Here is a 16,486-nt window from a genome sequence, read left to right on the forward strand (position 1 = left end):
ATCTCATACAAATAAAAGCTAAGAAGTAGCCAGATAAAATAAAAAGTCATAGATATAATTATGTAAATATTTTTGAAAACATTTATTCTATAGTTGGTTGTGAGAGCGCCCCCTAAAGGCAGCCACTGGAACACGTTTAACCCAAATTTACATACATAAAATATGACATGTTTTAATATTTTAATCATTTTTTAAATTAACATATGATTAATAAAGACAATTATTAATTGGTTATTGATGATTATTAAAAAGTTTAGTTCTAACAATGTAGAATTAGTCAAATAAAATAAAAACTGCTGTTGTTTTTTTACCTTCATTTCTACGTCTCCTCGTAACTGGAGATCAAAGTAACCAAACTCGTCGAGAACTTCTTTGGTGGCCGAGGAAACGTGGATTTTCAAGGCTGAAAAAAACGCACAGACATGACGCGGCATTTTTTACACAACAATGACTCAGCAGAACATTTGATTTTCAGCAGAAGCAGAGGAGACGTGAGGCGTCGTCTCACACTCACAGATTCAAAGTGCCATCAATTATTTAACAACACAGGAAGTCACTCAGCAGTTCATCATGTGATCATCCACACGTTCATCAGAGCAGTGAACAACACAACAACAACGACGTTTACATCCAAACCACAGCTAAAATAAACCATTCAACGATTGGTCACTCACAAGCTTGTTAACACCAATTAATGTTAGGAACAAATACACAAAAAGAGTTGAAGTTCACTCTTAAAGCTTGTTGATTTGAACTATTTTAGTACAAATTTCACATGAAAAATGTTAAATATACTCTGTATATTTAACATTTTTCATGTGAAATTTAAATATACTATTTAATTGTCACTTAAACATTAAAAGTGTCAAATGACACTGCAATAACTATCATTTTTATATTTAGTGTGGGAAAAAAACAGTTAAATATTTTCTGTTTAGTGTATCTTTAATATGAAATGTGTCAAATACACTTTTAACTCTTTTTTGTTACATTTAACACTAAAACAGTTAAATAAATTCTAAAATTGTGTTCATTTTTTAAAATTTTGATTGTGTTGAATTTTTTATCACGACAGATGAGACAGGTGGGACAGGTGAGGCAGTCGGACAGGTGGGACAGGTGAGACAGGTGGGACACTCACCTTCTCCGTTGGACTCCATCCGTGACGCCGTGTTGACCGTGTCTCCAAACAAACAATATCTGGGCATTTTTAAGCCGACCACGCCAGCACAGACTGGACCTTTAAAAATAAACAAAAACAACAAGACGAGACATTTTTAGTCAAATTTTTATGTCAGAAAAGAACAAATATATTTTTGGAATACAGAAGAAAAGGAAGTCATATGGTCCAAGGGATTTAAGTCTCTGAAGACGGAGGATAAATTCACAACTTTTAAAACTTTAAAACTGCGACACAGCTGTGCGTATAGTGTTTGAGGCTTTAAAACTGCGACATATCGCGACTCACCTGTATGTATATAGTCTTTACGACTTTAACACTGCGACTCACCTGTGTGTATAGTCTTTAAGACTTTAAAACTGCGACACATCGCGACTCACCTGTGTGTATAGTCTTTAAGACTTTAAAACGACACATGCGACTCACCTGTGTGTATAGTCTTTAAGACTTTAACACTCGACATCGTGACTCACCTGTGTGTATAGTCTTTAAGACTTTAAAACTGCGACATATCGTGACTCACCTGTGTGTATAGTGTTTAAGACTTTAAAACTGCGACATATCGCGACTCACCTGTGTGTATAGTCTTTAACTTTAACACTGACATATCGCGACTCACCTGTGTGTATAGTCTTTAAGACTTTAAAACTTTCGACATATCACCTGACTCACCTGTGTGTATAGTCTTTAAGACTTTAAAACTGCGACATATAACTACCTGTGTGTATAGTCTTTAAGACTTTAAAACTTACGACACTCACTGTGTGTATAGTCTTTAAGACTTTAAAACTGCGACATATCCTTTGACTCACCTGTGTGTATATATAGTCTTTCACTAGTGCGACTCACCTGTGTATAGTCTTTAAGACTTCACGACATATCACTCACCTGTATGTATATAGTCTTTACTTTAAAACTGCGACCTGTGTGTATAGTCTTTAAGACTTTAAAACTAGACATATCGCTGACTGTGTATATAGTCTTTCTGACTTTAAACTGCGACTCACCTGTGTGTATAGTCTTTAAGACTTTAAAACTACATCGACTCACCTGTATGTATATAGTCTTTGACTTTTCTGACTATGTGTATAGTCTTTACGACAGACTCACCTGTACTTCTACTATCGCGACTAATATAGTGAAGTGACGACATATACTCACCTGTCTTTAAGACTTTAAAACTCGACTCTTTGACACACTCACCTCACTTTAAAACTCACCTGTGTAAGACTTTAAAACTGCGACATATCGTGACTCACCTGTGTGTATAGTGTTTACTTTCAAAAACTAAGACTTTACACATGCGACTCACCTGTATATAGTCACTTTAAGATTTCTCACCTGTGTGTATAGTGTTTAATAGAAGACTTTAAAACTTCTCACTCACTACATGTGTACTTTAAAACTTTTCTTTATGACATCGACTCACCTGTGTGTATAGTGTTTAAGACTTTAAAACTCAGACATATCGACTCACCTGTGTGTATAGTCTTTCTGACTGCGACATATCTGACTCACCTGTGTATAGTGTTTAAGACTTTAAAACACACATGTGACTCACCTGTGTGTATAGTGTTTACACACTGTGTGTATAGTGTTTAAGACTTTAAAACTGCGACACATCGTGACTCACCTGTGTGTATAGTGTTTAAGACTTTAAAACTGCGACACATAAGTGACTCACCTGTGTGTATAGTGTTTAAGACTTTAAAACTGCGACACATCGTGACTCACCCGTGTGTATAGTGTTTAAGACTTTAAAACTGCGACACATCGTGACTCACCTGTGTGTATAGTGTTTAAGACTTTAAAACTGCGACACATCGTGACTCACCTGTGTGTATACCTATCCTGAGTCTCAGCTGGTCGTTGGGTCTGTGGCGGATCTTGAACGTTTTCACCTGCTCTAACAAAGCTAACGACATCCCTGCGATCTCTCTGGCGTGGAGTTTCCCGTTCCGCACCGGCAGCCCGGACACGACCATGTAGGCGTCGCCGATGGTCTCCACCTGAGGGCGGGGGGGGAGGGGCAAGGATAACGAGCGACCAGAGCGTCAGGAGAAAAAAGGAAGAAAACTGTACGAATTATTTCATCTGCAGTTATTTCAAAAACGCTGACTCACCTTATAAACATCGAAATTATCGATGATGGCGTCAAAACAGGTGTAGAGATCATTCAGCAAAGTGACGACCTGAAGAGAGAGAGAGGGTGTTTAATGTTGGGTTTATCTTCACATGTTTAAATATGTTTATTTAAAGCTCTTATTCGCTGGGATAAAAGGAGTTTAATTGACTTGTTTGTTTCGGTCCATGATGAAAAAACCTCACTTTTCTTCACTCAGTGATTTGAACTCAGATTTCTTTGTTGTCTTTTGAAAAAGCAGATTAATAATTACTGACCATTAAATGTCACCATTAAATGCAGCTTTAAAATGTCCAACAACAACAACAACATCAGACTTTTGTTGTTTTTCTGCCCACGTGTGACGTCATCATCATCATCATCATCATCACAAACCTTTTACTTTTGGTTTTTGAGTGAGAGCGAAGTACGAGAAGTCATCAAGTGACTCAACTCTGCGTCAACACACACACACACACACGCACACACGGGAACTATGAGACACCCTGTACAAGAACACCTGGTGTATTTATTTATTCTTTGCGCCAGGGTTTTTTGCTTGTGATTCTGACCATGGGCGGGGCTTAGGAAGCTGCCTGATTCCACTCACCATCCAAGAGGCTGAAAGTTCAGGTTCACCATTTAAAATCCATGCTCGCATGAGTCGGAAATGTTTTCAGACTATTTTCACACTTTTATCTCATCGTTAAAAGTGACTTTATCCAACAGGAAACTGAAGTTTGTAAATCACTCACTCTCATGCACCAAAGTCCATAGAGAAAATCCGTGATTTTTCATCACAGAGCACAGGATTGTTGACGTGCTGCTCCATCACTGCTCTTCTCCATCAGTATGTTCACATGTGTTATTCAGTGAATGAATTCTCACTTGTTCTTAACACTGAAGAAGCTGCCTGCTGATTAGCTACTGAGTTTTGGAGTGACAGCTCACTGGACAGGAAGTAGACACAGGCTTGAAGTCGTCGTCCGTCTGAAACTCATTCCCCGTCGACATCCGACAAAATAATTGTACGGATCTAACGTTTGTCAGATTATATACAATTATTTTGTCGGAACGAGTTCCATACAGACAACAGCGTGCAACGGCATGCCTGTGAGTAGCCAATCAGCAGGCAGCTCCCTAAGCCCCGCCCACGGTCAGAATTGCAAACAGAAAAAACATGGTTTGGGAGTGAGGGAGTGCAAACGCAAAAAAGTGAAGAAACAAATAAAATACAATATATTTGAATGCTTAAATCTATAGTTTGTTTGCTTGTGTGTATTCTTGGTTTTGTGCTTTATTGTTTCCAAACCTTCTGGTTGGTGGACAACGTCAGACGTCATCATGTCGATATTTTGTGCATCAAATAAGTTCTTCATCGGGAAAATAACGGACGCATTAGTTGCACATGACTCAGGACGGATGTTAAAATCCCACAGAGAGAGTTCTCCGGGAGGTTTCCCCGTGTACCTGCAGCGGCGTGCTCTCCGCAGACATGGACGTGAAGCCCACGATGTCGCTGAAGTAGATGGTGACGCTGTCGAAGGCCTCGGCCTGCACCGTCTCCCCTCGCTTCAGCTGCTCTGCTACTGAACTGTGTGTGAAACAGACACAAGCAGACGTCAGACACCCGAGAGCGCTCTCACAAAACTCACTGTGTCACCGGTCACTTCTTCATCCGTCGGTCTGATGTCAACATCTGCTAAAGAATCGCCGTGTGGTGTTTGGAAGGATTTTTCAACTCTTTAATTAATGCAGGGATTTCACACACGCCAACTGTTTTCTGGACCCGAGTTCAAAGAAGAATCTCAGTCATCCAGGTCATCGTATCCTCAGGAGAGCAGACACACACACACACACACACACACACACACAGCTGGATCTGCTTGAGTTTAATTGAAGATGTTCCACTTGTCATTCAGGAGGCAACAAGTTCAAAGTTTGGCAGAGTGACACCGATTAAAATCCGTTCCCTCGTGAGTCGACAATGTTTTTTTTTCCAACAGGAAACTGAAGTTTGTAAATCACTCGGGGCAGGATTGTTGTTGACGCGCTGCTCCATCACTGCTCCATCAGTACGTCCACATGTGTTACTTAGTGAATTCAGTTTTAAATTCATTTCAGTGACACAAACTGACCACACGAGGCAGCAGTAGAGCAGCAGCTCCTGTGTCACAACAAGCTAAAATCGCTGATTTTCTCTATGGAGTTTGGTGTAAGAGAGTGAAAAACTTTAGTTTCCAGTCAAATAAAACTGTCTTGCACTGAGATAAAGTGGTAAACATGTTCTTAAGTTATTGTAGATCGATTGTTTTTCCTCACAGATTCCTCATATTATGAAAAAGCTTAAACGTTAAGCTTAAAAAATCCAAGTTGCTGATATCCACACTCCTAAAAAGGAGGAAAAAGAGTGAATGTGAGTGTATTTCTCTTTTCTTGTCTCTTACTGTGGTAAAATTTGATAGAGGAGGTTTTCGGCTTTCCTTTTCTCCTCCAGGTACGCTTGTGTCCGCTCCTCCACCAGGTTCTCCAGGTTGTTGGCGTACTGCTCCATCCTGGACAGCAGGTTGTTCAGAATACTGGTGCTGCCCTCTCTGTGGGAAACACAAGCACACAAGTAACAGTCAGAGAGAGCTCAGGTGAGGGTGAAAGTTTGTTTTTGTAGACGTAGAATTAACCTTTTATATGCACTCAAGGCAAGGCTCGGGTTTAAATGAACATAGGTGTACGTTTGAAACATAAGACTTTGTTGTTTTGCATGAGAATATTTGGAGAAGTGTAGATTTTCTACCTTCTCACTCGCTCACATGGACACAGGAGCTGCTGCTCTACTGCTGCCTCGTGTGGTCACTTTGTGTCATTGAGTTAAATCTGAACAAAGAGTTTCACACACCGAAAATATACATATATATGTGTATATATATACATATACACATATATGTATGTATATACTGTATTTAAATATGTAGCAAATGTAAACAACATGCATTTAATAGTCATAGAAATATCAAATCATCATAATTCCATGTCTATTTGGGATGATTTTCAAGAACTTTCAAGGGCATTGAAGGATTTCAAGGACCCATGTTAGAAATAGAAAAATAGAAAATAAAAATAGTCAAGTTTACAAAAACCCTTCAAGAAATTCCGTTTTCTACAAAATATGTCAAGATTCTTGTTCACAAAGAATAAAAGAGGTTTTCAGCTCCACACACACACACACACACACACACACACACACACACACACACACACAGTGGAATGTGTATGTGTCGCAGTAATGTAAGTAATGACGAGGGCCTGGAGGTCATGTGACGACAGGTGGTCTATTCATGGCAGGTCTGAGTGTTTACCTCTGAACACCCGGCTTGTTTCCGCCGCCCTTCAAAGCCCCCGAGCTCACACACACACACACACACACACACACACACACAGCAGAAATAACAGGCCATCCATCACATCATCGCGTCCACATACATACATTTACCTAATGAAAATAAGCAGTGGACAGTGCATTAAGCAGCGAGGAGTTAGCGTGAGGAGCTGAGAGCAGCATCCTTGAGTGCTCTCCTCAGGACATAAATCACACGCCGCACTCCGCACTCCTGAGCGAGCGAGCTGCCGCAAATGGACGGCGATACATCACTGTCGCACTCGTCCTCGTCCATCGTTGACTTTACAGAGCAAACAGAGACGAGAGGTCACACGGAGAGGAAAACACACCACAGATCTGTTTATAGAGTCTGTGTCTGTCTCCAAAACACCTGCTTCTGGACGTCCACGCAACACGTGTTTGTGTGTTTGTGTGTCAAACTGAGTTTACCTCAGGGAAATGTTCAGGCTGTTTTTAAAGCCTATTTGTCTACTGAAGCCAACCAGGAATCATGAATATATGCTATAACCACTAGGAGGCACCAATGATTACAAAAAGAGCTTTATTTAAATGGAAGTCTATGGAAAAATTAGCTGTACATGTATATATGTATGTGTATGTGTGTATGTATGTATGTGTATATATGCATGTATGTGTATGTGTGTATGTATGTATGTGTATGTATGTATGTGTATGTATGTATGTATGTATGTGTATATATGTATGTGTGTATGTATGTGTATGTATGTATGTGTGTATATGTATGTATGTATGTATGTGTGTATGTACTGTATGTGTATATATGTATGTATCTATGTATGTATGTGCATGTATGTATGTATGTATATATGTCAGTATGTATGTATGTATGTATGTATGTATTGTATATGTATGTATGTATGTATGTATGTATTATATGTATGTATGTGTATGTATGTATGTATGTATGTATGTATGTATGTATGTATGTGTATGTGTATGTGTATGTATGTATGTATGTATGTATGTGTGTATGTATGTATATATGTGTATGTGTATATAAAGCCAACCAGGAGTAATGACTTTATGGAATAACCATAAAGAGCTATGATTTAATGGAGGTCTATGGTAAATTAGCCAATTGAAAAATGGATGTCTGCCGTTTGCCTACTGACTCCAACCAGGATATTTAAGTATATTGAATATCCACTAGATGGCGCCACCAGTAGTTGCCAAAGGACTTAGTTTAAAGGTGACATGGAATGCTCGTATCACACATATATGTGAGTTATGGAGGTCTACTTACATATATTAACTTGTTTTCATGGTCAAAAACCTCCTAATCGCTCTCGTCAGCCATGCTGGTTCAGACCAAAATCACACCCCCAGAACGTGGACTGTGTTGTGATTGGCCAGCCAACGAGAGCTTTCCCACTGTCCTGTGATTGGCCAGGTACCTGGAAGTGATGTAATTAGCATGTCAGCTCACAGATACGCAGCTCCCCCTCTTGGACGGTGGATGCTCTGCAGCTCAGCAGCTACAACGAGAGTAGTTCTTCTTCTTCTGCGGTTGAATGTACGCAACCGGATGTGCCCTGACTAGTGCCCGCACCAGGAGGAGCTACGGTGGTGAGAGGAGTGGTGAGGTAGCCGATCGGAAGTGCCGATCCACTTCACAGAGCCCAGGAAAACAATAAAACTCTATTTTCTCAGCAGTGGCTGAACTGTTTGTTCTGAAACTTTAGGGTTTCATAAACGAGGTCATGACGCAGATACACACACAAACGCAGCGTTAATTGGAGCTTCCGCTCTATGTCGCCTTTAAATGGAATTCTATAGGAAAAATATTCTATAGGACAAAAAGAAAAAAAACAGGTTTACTGAAGCAAACCAGGATATAATATATATTTTAGTATTTTAATTTTTTTTAGTAGCAAAAAGATCTTGGTTTGAATGTAAGTCTATGGAAAAATTATCTACATACAAAAATGTACATCGTCTATTTTCCTCCTGATGCCAGAAACACAAGCTTCTGTTTTTCCAGTCAGGAGAAAAAAAAATAAAACCAATAATTTTTTTTTTTTTCGACTGACAATTTACATTTCAAACGAGACGCTTTCATGAGGATGAAGAAAAATAAAAGAAGAAGAAGCACCGTCCTCGTCGTCACATCTCTGTGTTTAACGTTCAAGGCTTCGCAGCCATTGAACACATTTTAAAATTGCAGGCTGCAGTCGTATGGATTTTTCTGTTGCGGCTGTAAAACAGTGTATAATGTTAAACTCTTCACTGTCTGACCGCCTTCAATGGAGCAACTTCCTAGTAAATCATCCATGTATGTTATAATTAGATTTTGGTAAAAATCTACCCACTGATGATGTCACAAATCCCCATCTCTTATTAATACCATCAGGCTAAGTTTCACACCAAACTCCATAGAGAAAATCAGTGATTTTAACATCACACACACAGGAGTCGCCTCCATCACTAAGTTCAAATGTCTTATTTTGTCACTTCAGTGTTTGAAATCCTGATTCACCTCAGTGACATAAAGGTACCACACGAGGCAGCAGCGCACCAACATCTCCTGAGTCCCCGTGAGCTAAAAATGGTCATTTTCTCTATGGACTCTGGAGCAGGAGAGTGACACACACACTGTGTCAAGGACAGTGTGTGTGTGTGTGTGTGTGTGTGTGTCTGTGTGTTCTCTCGACTTAGAAGAACATCTTCTAGGTTTAGGGTTACAATTAGGTTTAGGTTAAGGGTAGTTTGAAGGTGAAGTTCAGGTATTTAGTTGTGGGTAAAGAGGGAATGCATCATGTCCTCACAAAGAATGTTGTACAAGAAAGTGTGTGTGTGTGTGTGTGTGTGCGTGTGTGTGTGTGTGAAGCCGGTGTCAGTTTCAATTGATCAAATTATCTCCACAAAGAAACAGAAAAAAAATAATAGATGGAAGTGAAGAAAATGTTAAATTAATCAAGGATGCATCCAGATCCTGGTGTGGTGCTTTAATTTAATTTAATTCAGTCAATTAATGGGAAGGTAAACACACACACACACACACACACAGCCCGTGTTGCCACTGACTCACCACACTCTGTTATAATCAGCGACGAGTGTCCGATCAATGCCAACTCAGAATCAGTATTGATCCAATACTCGTCCAAATCATTGGATTGGATTTTAAAAAACCTAAATATCACGTCGATACTAAGTAATGAGATGTTTGTCATGTGATCTTACCATAAAACAGTGTTAAGTCAAAGTGTGTGTGTGTGTCTCACTTGTTGAGTTTGGCCACGTAGATCTTGATGTGTCCAAAGTCGGGCCTCTCCGCCGGGTCCTCGGCCCAGCAGCCGTCCATCAGTATCGTCAGCTCCTCCGAGTGGCATCTGTTGTCCGTCGTGGGCCGAAAGTACGGCTTCTGACCGTTCCTCACCTTCTGTACGATCTCTGTGGTAGAGAGCGTGTCACCATCAATAATCATCCATACCAGTAATCACTTGCAGTTGGAATTGTTTCAAGATGGCTGTTCCTAGCATTTAGCATTTCTGTAATTAAAATAAAGTCACACACAAACACTACTGTAATATTAGTGTCTGTGGACAGTGTGAATGTTTTATCAAATGGACTAGATTAGCTTGCTAGTTAGCAAACATAGCTATAACATCTAGTTATTTCTGTAGTGTCAAATTAATAATAATTCATCTTAGTATTTACGTCTCTTGTGGCTGATATAAGCAGCTTTTTGTGAGCTTTAGCTTCAGCCAAACCCTTTCAATTAAAAAAAAAGGCAGTTTATTTATTCTATTTTATTACTTATATACATGCTAACCATAACAAACTTAGAAGGGGGAAAATAAGACATCTTTTTGTGTTTAAAGTTGATGCATTGTACACACATTATTGATCTGTTGTGGATGGTGTTGCTAACTGTTGTTGCAGTTAGCAACATTATGTATTACATTATGTTTTCAGCAAATCAACTAGATTAGCTTTGTTAGTTAGGGAACGTAACTATAACGTTAACAATAACCACCAGTTCAGTAGGAAATAAGAAAGTCATACACACAGTGTGTGGCTAACTGTGTTTATACCAAAATGAAATTCAAACAAACTAGATTAGCTTGCTAGTTAAGGAACCTGACTTTAATGCTAACAATACAACAATTTTGTGAAGATCTGTGGAAAATGGAAAGCACATAACTCAAAGGTTTGATTTAACTTACAACTTCTAAAGTACATACACAGACTGTTAGCAGTGTTAGCAGTGGTTAGCGGCTACTTGCTGTACCAGGTAAAGCGTCCTGAGATAATGTATGTTATTAAAATGTGATTTGAAAACCTCTCGTTTAGTCGTGAGCGCAGGAGGCGCTGCGACACAGAGCAAGCTTCTTAAACCTTGACAGATTATTTTCACTAATATTCAGTAATATTAGCGTTATATTTCTGCTGGACGAGTATATTCACCGAGACAATTAAAAATTTTTCCCCCTCGATCCGTTAATCACATCAATTTAAAAGTTTTTGAGACGCATCCTCCTCACTGTTAATCTTCCACATCCTCCCTCTTCTGTTGTTATAATTAAAGACATCGTCCCGCACACACACACACACACACACAGCGGAGAACAGGTGATACATTTAAACGTCTCTCTCCGCCTGTTAATGGAAAAATATCAAGCACTTGTTCAATCAGCGTCGAACATGACTGTGAAGAAAACGCTAATGGAAGTCATCATGTGGAGGAAGCACCCCCGGAGTGCTTTTTTTTTGTTTTTTTTTTACATGCACTTTAACTGTTTGGAAGTTAAAGCCAATATCTTGAAAAGCTTATAAAAGTAAAAATTTTTTCCAACAGAAGCAGCGATGGAGGTAAAAGTGGTGCAGCTGCTGTAGAAACCACAGCTGGCACCGAGGCGCGTTTGAGTTCAACGAAAGGAAAACAGCTTTGTGTTCTGTTCTGTTATTTCAAGAAAAATTGGATTAAAAGTGTGTTCCAAATAACATGAAAAGCTTTCAGGCGGACAGAAATCTTGTACTTAAAATGTGGTTTCGTTGGACGTGCTCCAGTTGATTTGTCTGCCTCAAATTAGTCAAAAATAAAAGAAAGGGATATTTCAGTCGTCATGCAGGAAAAAACAGATTTGAGCAATTTGACTAAATCTGCTTCAAATACAAAACCACTTTATCTCCCTGTTCTACGACCTTTCCCTACTGGAAACTGGAGTTTGTACAGGGTTCACTCTCCTTCAGTGATTTTAGCTCGCAGCGACACAGGAGCCGCTGGTCTACTGCTGCCCCGTGTGGTCAGTCTGTGTCACGGAGGTTAAATTAGAACAAAGGTTTCTAAGTCAGAAAACTAACACATTTTAACTCACTGATGGAGGCAACAGTGGATCAACAACTCCTGTGTGCTGTGGTGTAAAATCACTTCTTTTTTCTATGAACTTTGGTGCAGGACAAAAAAGTGGTTAGCAAACTGAAGCACGCTTCAGTTTCTCATTGAAAAAGGCTGCAGACAGTGAGATAAAGTAAAGAATATATTCTTAGGATAGTTTAGTCTGAGGCTGATGTAAAATTTATAAGGTTTTCAATGAGAAAATATGTATTTCTTAGTTGATTCAAGCTAGCAAGGTAGTCAGACTTGGTTGCTGATAGTACTAATATCATTAGCCTCGGACAGAAAGTCCCAGGTTGTGTTTACCTGCATCAATCTTGAGTAATTTGATGTGAACATTAATTTGAAAGCCTTCAAAGATCAGGACTTCAGCCATTAAGCTTCTCTTGTTTCCCCTCCGCCCACATTTTCACGTCTCAGTTATGAGACGCTGTGGTTTCTGTGGCTCCACCCCTGCCTTTGACATCTGGCCAGCAGGTCTTGGTTGTTTGTGTTCATGGCTGCCGGACCATGAAACTGTCATCTGACCTCACAGACGTCCACAGGTGACCTAATCCTAGCAAAGGTGGATTCTGTTTTTTAGCGTTTCCATTAGGAATAGAACCAAAACAACCAGCCCCAACTGTTCCATTCTTTGGCGGAGCGGCTGGATGTTATCCACTGTCGCGTTCGATGTTAGTGGTCGTTGTCGTCGCACTGGTACTGGACTTCACGCTACCCGGCAAACGCAAGCCTGACACAGGGCATTACCAATTCTAAATTGTACCTTGAGCTTGCACCGATTCATCGTTTGTGTTTACGTCTTGGTTTCCAGAGTGAAAGGATCCAGATTGTACGAGGCCACAAGGGTCAGCTGACCTTCCTTAGAGAGTTGTGAACTCAGCCGACGTCTGGCGAGCTAGAGATGGGGCGCCGACCCGACAACGACAGAGATGCAAAGTCCAGAAGCTTTTGTATACGTCCAAGACGGTGGCCACTGAAGAGTAGGCGACTTGCTCCACAAAGATTCATTAATTCATTCATTGTCTACTTTATCCAAGCAGTGCTAACCCCTACGCCTCCGCGAAGCTTACCCTAGCGAAGGTCATTAGACGCCATAACTAGCTAGCCAATCACTCCTAGTAAACTACTACGACCTTCGCTCTGCATATGTCACCCGGATCATTGGTTTGATTGGTTGTAGGTCTGTCCAATTGCGTACGGAGGCATTTTGATCTACTTTGGTTCAAAGTACACCCATTCCAGCATCATACTCAATCTCCAATGAGGCTAGCTGTGTTTACCTTTGGGGCTGAGGTCCATGCCCTCCACGTAGAAAGGCCCGTTCCTCAGCGCTATCTCCTGCAGTATGATGCCAAAACTGTACACGTCGCCCTTCTGCGTGCCCTGAGGCGGATGGCGGTCGTATATGAGGAGCTCGGGGGCTGTCCACAGCTTCTCTGAAATACAAAAATACGGGGTCAGGAAACACCCTGGAGGACAACAGGTCCAGAGCCGCCGCGCGTCAAACAACCTCCCAAAACCCCACTTACTTGCGTAGAGTGCGTGCGTGTCATCGTTCTCGCAGGACGAGCGGAAGCTGGCCAAGCCGTAATCCGTGATCTTCAAAACAAATCGACTGTCCACCACGCAATTAGATGACTTCAGATTTCCATGGCAGCCGATGTAGCTGTTGTGGAGATAGTTCATTCCCTGGTGGAGAGGAGCATTAATTCAAGCATTAATGGGTGTTCTCCCCCCCCCACAAACCATACATGAAAACACTGGAGTCCAGACATATGGAAATAATATGCTTTGACATGTGGACGTACACTGACGGTTTTGAAAAGACGCCGCATGTCGAGGAATTTCCGCAAAATTAGTGTTAATTCCTCAGGGGGAGGAGGGGGTGGGGTGGCGTGTACTCAATGTACTTATGTTAAAGATTTAGTGGAAAGGGTGAGTCAAATATCCCTGACTTCTCTGAAGCTACAGTATCTGTCTGGAGCAGAAGCAGCTGCAGTTACTTTGTCATGGATGAAGTTCACTATCAAAGAGAGAGCGAGAGAAAAAGCCTCTTTGTTTGGCTGAATGACAAAAATCAGCCTCAAAAGTTCGACGGTCTTGAGTTTTGATTAAAGCGGAAGGAAATGTTAACAACATTTGTGGTTGTGCTTCCGTGTCACACAGAATATTGACATATATTTGCATTGTGCCAAAAACACATTTCTGTGCATGTCTCTCTCTGCCTCACTCACAGTTTCCCCGTCCACGTGAAACCATGGCAACCAAGACAGGGTTTTTTTCTCTCACTCTCTAAAGCACACAAAGCAACTTATTTTCACACTGAAAAGTAACCACTTCTGCATCACTCATGTGAAAACATCAGATGGATCGATAATGCTGCTGTTCTCGAGCGTCGCGTACCTTCACGATGTCGTTGATGAGAGAATATCGGAACATCCAGTCCAGGTTGATGCTCTCGTTCTCCAGAATGTCCTGGAAAACAAACACAAACAACAGTTCTAAGCCCGTTCATCCACCCATCATCCATCCACCCATCATCCATCTATCCATCCTTTCATCCATCTATCCATTCATCTGTCCGTCTGTCCATCCATTCATTCATCTATCCACCCATCATCCATCTATCCACCCATCATCCATCCATCCATCAGTTAATCCATCCATCCGTCCGTCTGTCCATCATCCATCATCTATCCATCCGTTCATCCATCCATTCATCCATCCACCCATCATTAATCCATCCATCTATCCATCCATTCATCTATCCACCATCATCCATCTATCCACCCATCATCCATCCATCCATCAGTTAATCAATCCATCCGTCCGTCTGTCCATCATCTATCCATCCATCTATCCATCCGTTCATCCATCCATTCATCCATCCACCCATCATTAATCCATCCATCTATCCATCCATCCATTCATCTGTCCATCCATTCATTCATCTATCCACCCATCATCCATCATCCATCTATCCACCCATCACCCATCCGTCTGTCCATCATCCATCATCTATCCATCCATCCGTCCGTCTGTCCATCATCCATCATCTATCCACCCATCATCCATCTATCCACCCATCATCCATCCACCCATCATCCCACCCATCATCCATCCATCCATCAGTTTATCTATCCATCCGTCCATCTGTCCATCATCCATCCATCCATCAGTTAATCTATCCATCCGTCCGTCTGTCCATCATCCATCATCTATCCATATATTCATCCATCCATCCACTCATCTATGGTCATTGTTGGGTCTAACTCAAACATATTGATTTTGGGTCATGTCAGTAAAGTCGACATTGACGTTAATATTGGATATTTGTTTTGTTTTTTTTGGAAAATTGTAACATTTCATAATACCTTTTGTTGATCAATAAAGTGTCAGTAGAGTTGTTGTGATGTTAATAACATACATCAACAACATCTTTGTTGCCAGTATTGTTATTTAACATTGGTAACATGTTTTTGTAAATTTTTTGCATAAAAAATGTACTTTAACTTTGTAACATCACACATTTCCTAAAAAAATTACATTTTGCAGCATTTTTCGGTGTCAAATAATTATTACATTATTACAAACTTAAATAACATTAAATTTTTTGTAATGTAGAGTTATTGCATGTTAGTATCATACTTTTGTCATTTATTTTGATTTGACATGGTAACAGTCTGTAAGTAGTGATTCAATAATGTGCTTTTTTTATAACATTATTAGCAATTTGTTTAAACATCAGCAACATTTTTTGGAGCATTACAACATGTGGTAATCCTCAGTCATGGTTTTTGTAACATTAGTGTTCACACATAAGGAACATATTTGTCTATACTGAGGTGTATGACACAGTTAAAGGTCTGCACTTCTACGTCTACGGTTATTTTCTCTACTGAGTCATCAAAGGTCACATTACGTCAGGAAACAGTAAAAAGACGAATTTTCCAGAGACTTAAATTAAACTTTACTGACAAAATCTGTCACTACTGCTTTTGTTTATTGGACCTTTAAACTCAGACTCAGAGTAAGAGCGGCTAAATGAGCGGAAAATAAATAAATCATTTGAATTAAAAAATATTTTTTGATGATGATGTCACATGATGTCACAATGGGGGCGTGGTTACCTGCAGGCTGCCTCTGGGACAATACTCTGTGACGATGCAGATGTTGGGCGGGTCAATGCAGGCCCCGATGAACCGGGTCAGGTGGTTGAACTGAACGTCTCTCATCTGAAAATAACCACACAAACAAACAAATAAATAAACATCGCAGACGGTGAGTGTAGATGTGCATCAGCAGCAGCAGCAGCAGCAGCAGCAGCAGCAGCTCATCAGAATAGTCTGTTTGCAGTCGGCAAGTCTTTTTTTCCCTACGTGTTCAGACACATTCCTGCTCTCGGGGCCAGTCGAAACATGTGCATGT

At 40.5% G+C, this 16,486-nt stretch overlaps 1 protein-coding gene across 1 annotated transcript in view; it reads right to left on the reverse strand.

Annotated features, from left to right (window-relative positions):
* Positions 1-16,486, reverse strand: part of npr2 (natriuretic peptide receptor 2) — a 57,450-nt gene that overhangs the window by 1,423 nt on the left and 39,541 nt on the right. The window contains exons 11-21 of the mRNA XM_044012659.1: positions 16,189-16,293; positions 14,462-14,533; positions 13,588-13,747; positions 13,339-13,494; positions 9,939-10,107; positions 5,750-5,896; positions 4,773-4,896; positions 3,304-3,372; positions 3,015-3,189; positions 1,142-1,240; positions 312-403 (exon numbers count right to left, since the gene is read on the reverse strand). Of these exons, the coding sequence (XP_043868594.1) occupies positions 312-403; positions 1,142-1,240; positions 3,015-3,189; positions 3,304-3,372; positions 4,773-4,896; positions 5,750-5,896; positions 9,939-10,107; positions 13,339-13,494; positions 13,588-13,747; positions 14,462-14,533; positions 16,189-16,293 (1,368 nt within the window). The remainder of the gene's footprint in view (positions 1-311; positions 404-1,141; positions 1,241-3,014; positions 3,190-3,303; positions 3,373-4,772; positions 4,897-5,749; positions 5,897-9,938; positions 10,108-13,338; positions 13,495-13,587; positions 13,748-14,461; positions 14,534-16,188; positions 16,294-16,486) is intronic.

Source organism: Solea senegalensis, linkage group LG21 (genome assembly GCF_019176455.1).
Source record: "Solea senegalensis isolate Sse05_10M linkage group LG21, IFAPA_SoseM_1, whole genome shotgun sequence".
NCBI lineage: Eukaryota > Metazoa > Chordata > Actinopteri > Pleuronectiformes > Soleidae > Solea > Solea senegalensis.